The sequence below is a fragment of the Callorhinus ursinus genome, unplaced genomic scaffold, assembly GCF_003265705.2.
Source record: "Callorhinus ursinus isolate GAN/ISIS: 27379988/994484 unplaced genomic scaffold, GSC_fseal_2.0 scaffold15, whole genome shotgun sequence".
Lineage (NCBI taxonomy): Eukaryota > Metazoa > Chordata > Mammalia > Carnivora > Otariidae > Callorhinus > Callorhinus ursinus.
In genome coordinates, this window is record NW_027397077.1 from 24,932,601 (window position 1) to 24,940,795 (window position 8,195).

The following is an 8,195-nucleotide window of genomic DNA, read 5'->3' on the forward strand; positions in this document are numbered from 1 at the left end:
CCCTCCCAACATGGCGCAGTCAGTTAACATCACCGAGCTGAACCTGCCGCAGCTAGAAATGCTCAAGAACCAGCTGGACCAGGAAGTGGAGTTCCTGTCCACGTCCATTGCCCAGCTCAAGGTGGTACAGACCAAGTATGTGGAAGCCAAGGACTGTCTGAACGTGCTGAACAAGAACAACGAGGGGAAAGAATTACTCGTCCCACTGACAAGTTCTATGTATGTCCCTGGGAAGCTACATGATGTGGAACATGTACTCATCGATGTGGGAACAGGCTACTATGTAGAAAAGACAGCTGAGGATGCCAAGGACTTTTTCAAGAGGAAGATAGACTTCCTTACCAAGCAAATGGAGAAAATCCAGCCAGCTCTGCAGGAGAAGCATGCCATGAAACAGGCTGTCATGGAGATGATGAGCCAGAAGATTCAGCAGCTCACAGCCCTGGGGGCAGCTCAGGCTACTGCCAAAGCCTGAGAGCTTTTTTCAGATCTGGGGCAGAGGGACTCTTGCTTCAGGAGCTTGGGACTTTGTGGGCGTGGCTTCCTGGGGTCCAGGAAGAGAACGATCTTGTGTTTAATGCTAATAAATGTGCCAGCTGGGCAAACAAACAAACAAACAAACAAATAAATAAATCTTTTTTAAAAAGATAAATAAACAATGAGGGGAAAATATTTTCATCCTATATTTAGATTTACTATTAAGACTATAGATTTTATGCTATGAGTATAAAACTAAGGGAAAAAAGGGCATAAAGACATTTTCATATGGGCAAGTACTCAATAAATCTACCTCTTTTTCCATATTTCTTCATAAAATACTAGAGTGAAATGATATAAGAAGGAAGAGCAACAAACTGAATATAGACAGTCCATCAAAATGAAAGAGTAAACCAAGAAAGTGAAAGACACAAGAGATAGGAAAATGTGGGATGTTATCCAGAAGACTGGCAAAGATAGTCTTAGGAATGCAGACTTGCAGCAAGCTAAGAGAAAAATTGGCCCAGATAGAATCAGGAGAACAGCAGACTCCAGAAAGGAAGGCTCCAGGAACCAAGAAAATTAGTAATAACAATAATAAACTATTAACTCCTGCAGAAATATATGTTTGAACCCAATTCTAGTGAGTTGAATATTTGCATAATCATAGTAATATAAACATTGGCTGTTGATTTAGTAAAACATATGACTATGTTGGAGTTTTGAGAAAAAGGAAAATGGTGGGACATGCTGATGAGCTAAGTACTTATGTAGAATGTAGTGAAGTCGGTGGATACCTTCTTACGTTGGTGAACAAAGAGAGAGTAGTATATGGAAAATTTTATAAATATGGAAGTAAATACTAGGGGATGTAGCTAGGAAAGTTAAGGAGGGGTTGCTTCTGGGGGGCAGAAATGAAGGACAGTGCAAGGTATGACTTTTTAAAAATATAGCCCCTTGGTACTGCTTATGTTAGGCTTTTAAAGCCATGTGCACACATTTATTTAATGAGAAGGAAGTGGTGGGAAATGGTCGGCTATGTAGTGATAGTGACAAATGGAGAGTGCAACGGTGAAGGAGATGGCATGCATCAGCCAACAAAGACTCGCGGAACATGTGAGCATTTCCTGGGAGTTACTAGAAAAACTTGACAAGGGGATCCTCATAAAGGACTGAACTTCCTAAAATCAAACCATCTTGATACACCAGTTTCACTTTTAGGTTCTGCTGATAGGTTTGAAACGTACATTCTACCATAAGTACTCAGACCTATGGCAGATATTGCTAATTCAGCACTGCTATATTTTACACATAAGCATGATCAATTAGCAATGTCCACCATGGGCACAGAAAGGAGGAGTGACAGCACATTTTCCAAAGCCCTGTGGCTTCAGAATTCTTCTCAACACAAGACTCTAAGCACCATACCAGTGGGACAGTGGATTGACTCTAAAGGGCTATTTCATTTCCAGAAACTCCTAATAGGATTGGCATTCCTTATAGATAATTTGCCATCCCTAGTATAAAAGCCTACCTCTCACATGTTAGTTTGGGTCTTTTCAGAAACTGATGCTACGACAAGATTAAATATACCAGTGTTTATGGGGGAAATGGCTGTGACAGAAAATGGAGATGCTGAGAACCATCAGACTGCATCACCAACCTGACCCCAATAAAGGAAAGAAGCAAGTTTGAAGTGCAGTACTAACGAATGTTTGGCAAGACCGAGGGGAAGTCCTCAAGTCAAAATCCACAAATTAGAAGAGTCCTGTGCTTTCCAGGAATTGGCATGCCTTAATATCCTTGTCATGTTCAGTCATTGGCTATGGGAAGCATGGCCTCAGACCAAGCACAGTGATGCACTTCAGAGCATAGCACCTGGGCTTCGTCAATAATTCTCCCTGCAGTTGGAGGTCTATAGTTCACATTGCCATGGTTGCCACATTTCACCTTGGGAAATCAAGAGCACTGAGCAGGTTTTAGACGGGCCTAGGGAACTAAATACTTGAAATGCAGGTGTGACCACAGAGTCACAAAGGGATGTTGAGGAATTGGGAGTGTGAGCAAGGCCAGGCTTTAGGTAGTAGCAGACAGACTGGGTTGTTGGTATCTGCCTCCTAACAGATTCATGATCAGCCACTGGCCAGATGTGGGTAGGAAGAGCAGAATAATTTTGTTAGCCTGAATTTGGGCAATGAGATTGAATAGAAGAACTCAGAATCAAGAGCTGGGAAGATCCTCTTTGGAATCCTCCCATGTGTTTGTCAGGTACTCCAGAGCACTGACCTAACACATTTCTGCTCTCTTCAATGGCTGAGACAAAGCTATTTTAATTAGTAATTACATTAGAAGCTACAATTAGTCATAGCACTAACAACAAAAACCATTAGTAAGCACACACTAAGTACTTATTCCTATGCAGTGGGTACTGAAAACACAGTTTTCACACACACGCACAAAGTAAGCAACCCTCTTTACTTTGAAGAGAGACATTTGTGCAAAGTAGCCCCTAAAAATCACTTTGTCTGCTGTGCCATAAAAAAAACCCAGAGATTTGTTTCCAATATTAGATAATATATTTTTAGGCTCTAGTTACTGTTTTCCCCAATCTCATGACATAAGCTTCTCTTTGAATTCATTTGTGTCATCATGTCTACAGAACTCTATAAGCCTAACCACTTAGGTTATTGAAAAAGCATCATTTTTTCCAGTTAGGCCAAACATCAGTCATTGAGACACGTCTGTTGTAGTTGATTCCATTAAAGGCTAGTGTCATTGACACAACGGTCAAAACACAACAGACTATACCACAAATGGACATCTTGGTTTGAGGTGCTCACCAAATGCTAAAGATTCTCTATCCTCTAACTCAGTATGTGGTGAGTTGTATCCTTCCTTGTTTCCAAATCTGAGTGTCTGAGTAATAAACAGCACCAACACAAATCCAGGTTTGTTTTATGCATACTGTTTAGGTTTCAATATTCTGTGATGTATGAATTTGTTACCCATTGAACAGATAGGGAAGCTGCGTTAAAGAAGATACTCGAGGTTGCACCATGAGTCATGAGGCCATATCAGAACAAGAACTCTTGGCCTAATCTGTACTCTGGTGTCCCATCATATGTTTTATCTAGCCCAACCTCAAGTTGCCAGCAGCAGTCTCCACCAAATCTAGACTGTAGTGATCAAAATACTTGGCAGAAGAGTCATCTTTGTCATCACATTGTATTTCTAAAGCAAAGTCCAGGTGACTCTGCCATTGATTATTCAATGACACCCCATGTCTTTTTTCAAACCCACCTTCTGAATTGAAAAAGAACAAGGAAAAGATTTGAGGACTTTCTAGTTCTTAGCCTGGAAAATATAGTAAGATAATCTACCATTTTTATCTATCCGTAAGGAAATACTCTGCTTTCAAAAAGGTGGTGTGGAGACCAACTAAAAAAGACAGGAAGACACTATCTGAAAAAGAAGAGGTCCCCAAATGACAAATACTGCAAGTGTTGATCACTCAGATGCTAACTGGCCTCCCTGAATGATCTAAAAAGCTGCACACTGATTACGTGCCTTGGCCACGTCCCTTCCATTAGAGTTAATGAACATCTCAGGGACCTGCTTGGCCACATTCCCATTGTAAGTACTGAGCTAGGGACATACACCACGTTGGAAACTCGAAGATTTTCCCTTCCCTGAGAGGAGTTTCATCATGTTTTGTTTGGAGTGTATTCCTAACTTTATTGTAATAAAAACATGTTGCATTTGGGAAAGAGTCAGGATTTGTCTGAGAATGGGTAGTGCTTTGGGTTTTTTGTTTAAAGCCTAAAAATAAGAAGGAACATTTGGCAGAAACCCAGGTCCTGAAGATACTGTATTATTCTAACTATTAAATATAAGGAAATTCAATATATGCTTCTTAATTATTATTTTTGTCAAATGCGTAACTCCTGGAATGTCCCCCATTAGCCTTAACTATATTAATTTTTCCACAGCTACAAAAACAGAAAAAAATCATGCCATAACTCTTATTATCACCAAGCTGTTGTTCTTTGGTTCATCTTTAATATATTAAATATATAAATATATTAAAAATTTAAAGTATTCATCTGAAGAATATAATTTTCATGAGGAAATAAATCAAATAATGATCAACCTTAGAGACTATCATGGGGAAAAAAATAACACATTTCAATTTGCTTTTCAAAAATTCTGCTGACAATTTCCAGCATGTATGCACACTCTCACGCACAACCCTCACACCCACGCATACTCTCAGACGACACACATACACCCTCATGCATACATTCCCTCATTTGCACCTCCTCGCCACGTTATCTAGATTCCTCCTCTTCTGTTGCTATCTAAGTAGTGATTTTCTTTTGGATCTGTCCAAAAAAAGTGTTTTTTAAAGAAATGTTTTCAGGGGGAGTAATTCTGTGGGATTTCAATAGGTGGTCCAGGGTGTGTGTGTGTGTGTGTGTGTGTGTGTGTGTGTGTGTGTGTTCCATGGTTAGTGAAAAGGGTTTAAGAAATTTGGAGGTAAAGAAAGCTAAGCACACCTTCTTACAGTAGGCTCTGAGGACAGAATTACTCAGAGCCCTTAATGAACTAATGTATTGCATGCATCCTTAATAGAAGCATGTTGTATATAGACTGTGCTTTCTGACTGGTAGCAGCTTATTACATGGCTACTGAGCCCTTGCTATGTGGCTGATCTGAGTTGAGGTATGCTGCAAATATAAAATACAGAAAGTAGTACAGAAAAAAGGGTAAAATATTTCATTAATAAATGTTTTCTATTGATTATATCTTGAAATGATAATATTTTAGATATATTGGATTAAATAAATATATTAATATTAATCTCACCCGTTTCTTTTTACCTTTTTTAATATGACTGTCAGAAACCTTAGAATTACATATGTGGCTAGTATTATATTTCTTTTGGACCATGCTGATACAGAGCATGTTTCAAATGTAGTTGACCATAAGAATTAGGTTTTGTATAATATCTTATGGATGTAGTCTTGTAGGCTTTGAAGTCTGAGATTATACCTTTTACCATTTAGGTGGGGGGTGATCAGCCTTTGCAATAGAAGCAAAGGTTGTTTTGCATTTGCCTAGGAACACTGGTCAGAATGAAGATGAATATTGTGTCTAAAAGTATTTTCTTGAGATCCTACTATGTGTCAGGCTCTGCATGAGGCACAGAGCACAGGTCAGTGAATCCTATAGATAGGGCTCAAAAGATAACAATAGAAACCAGCAAGTAAGGGCATTGTGCTTTACAGTGCTTACTCAAATGCAGATTCCTGGGCGCCACCTCAAACCTACTGAATGAGCTCTCTGGGAGTGGGGCATTTCTAGCAAGCACTTCGAGGGATTGTGGAACACATTGAAGCTTGCAAACAACTGTGCTAGCTGGGTGGGTAAACATGAATAAAACATCTTCATCTGTCAGCCTCTTGGTTGCAAGCAACAGACATGGGCGCTAGCTCTCTTAAATAAAAAGGGAATCAACTGGAAGGATATCAGGAGCTTACAGAATTGAAAGCAGGCTAGGAAAATGGGCTTCAAAAACAGAAAACAAGGAAACCTCAGAGGCTTGGAAGCAGGAACTGGATAGCTTAGGTGTGGTCAAGATATCACCAAACTTCCAGCCTACATCTTTGCATCATGCATGTGAGATTCAAAGTGTGAAATAGACCTCATGGTCAGGCATATATTGGGGTGAGGGCAAGACTTGGTCTTCTCTGTGTCTGTTATAGGAAACAGCAGTGAGAGGTAGTTTCTGGGAATAGCCATCCTTTCCACCATCCCCAAATTATAAATAATGGAGAATTCCTCTAAAAAGAAGGCCAAAATACTACCCAAAAATGCGTGATCAAGTGGGAGATGGAGGGACTGAATGCTCTGATGCTCCCAAATAACCACCACCCAATGTAAGAAGTAAAATAATCTCCAAAGTTGAGAGGGGGAGTATTAACATATATTATTTGGAAATTCCTCTGCAGGGAAGATGTGCTTCTTCTCCCCAACCATAAAATAAATATTTTTATTTTATTCTTGGAGTTATAATCCAATAGTACCATTATTAATTTTGTTGTTCAGATTGTTCCATTTTAGTCATTGGGGGTTCTTCTGGATTAGTTCCTATGTCTTCTCTCCAAACTAGTTTCTGGACTGAACAAGGCTTCTCGAAGGCAGGGACTCTGTCTTATTTGACTTTGCAGAATGGAAAATGCCTTGTTCATAGATGTCACTGGGCTCGAAGTTGAAGATCCAAATTATTCTTCTGACTCAGTGAATACTCTTGTGTGTGAGGTTACGACAGGAAGCAGCTTTAGTCTAGGTCAGTAACCAACATGTAAAGAGTGTTTAACAACTTATAAGCATGTCCTGTTGCTTGATACTGTTCCATCTACACAACCAACCTATAAAGCTGATATTTGAGAACAGAACCCACATTGGCATTGACAGTAGAGCAGAGTCTTAGGGGGCCTTCTGCAGGGCCAAGTTTCAGCTCCTTAGTAGGTGGAGAGGTCTAGGTCCAGACCAAGGGCTTCTAAGAAATGAACCAGAAAGCCTAGGGTAGCAGGTAGGGGATAGTCATCAAGCATGTGGTCAAAGGATCGTTTGATGCAGTTTAACCACTGTATAAATATCTATAATTTATTTAAAGATTTTATTTATTTATTTGTCAGAGAGAGAGCACAATAGGGGGAGTGGCAGGCAGAGGGAGAAGCAGGCTCCCCACTGAGCAGGGAGCCCAATGCGGGACTGGATCCTAGGACCCCGGGATCATGACCGGAGCTGAAGGCAGATGCTTAATCGACTGAGCCACGCAGGCAACCCTAAATATCTATACTTTTTAACATTTGGTACAGCCATATTAGAACATACCAGTACAAACTAATAATTTTCTCTGTATACAAACACCATGTTCCCTACTTATGGGCACTATTATGTCCATTTTATAAATGAGATCAAATAATGTGCCAAGGCTGCAGAGCTAGAGATAAGACTAGATTTCTCAGTAGAGTTCTGTTTGTGACAAAATGAATTTTAGAAATTAAGGGAATGAACTTGAATTTTGAAATTAACCAGATTCAGGTGCACCTTCTACCTTTTCTTAGAATTCCCCCTCATAATATGAAATGGCATATTATTGCATTCAAATTCTAAACCATGGGTGATCAAATGCCTCCTGACTCTTTGATAAGACTTCGTTTTTACAAGGGGAAGAAAAGACACATTTTCTTCTGTTTTTTGACACACATCAAGTTTGAAAGTGGGATTTTTCATTTTCCAACCTGAGACCCTATCCTTCTACAGAAACGTTCTGCTCCAATGTGCTGGAAGGGCTCTTGTCAGTGATAACCTGGCCATGTGGCTTCTTCCTCCTTAATCGGTTTCCCTGGACTGCCTGTGGTTCTGCACAGTGGGGGTTGATAAGAGGCTCCTGTGCTTATTGGGCTGTATTTTTAAAATTCTTATTTCTATCTTTCATTCTCCAGGACAGATTCCTGGATAGAGATGCAGGTTTGCATTTTCTGCCTTCCAACAGGAGAGTCAAGTTGAGGCATACACTTGTGTAAGTGTGTGTGTGTGTAGATTGTGGACTGTAAGCTCAATTTCGCTTTTTGCTGACTCATTCAAAACCCTAGATGCCCTTACTTTGAACAGGTGCAATTAAAAACAAAAACAAAACCCCATATTCT

At 39.9% G+C, this 8,195-nt stretch overlaps 1 protein-coding gene across 1 annotated transcript; it reads left to right on the forward strand.

The window, feature by feature from the left end:
* Positions 1 to 605, forward strand: LOC112834057 (prefoldin subunit 5). Its single transcript, XM_025885515.2, has one exon. The coding sequence runs from the start codon at positions 11 to 13 to the stop codon at positions 473 to 475; it is 465 nt and encodes a 154-aa protein (XP_025741300.1). The 5' UTR covers positions 1 to 10; the 3' UTR covers positions 476 to 605.
* The last annotated feature ends 7,590 nt before the right edge of the window (positions 606 to 8,195 follow it).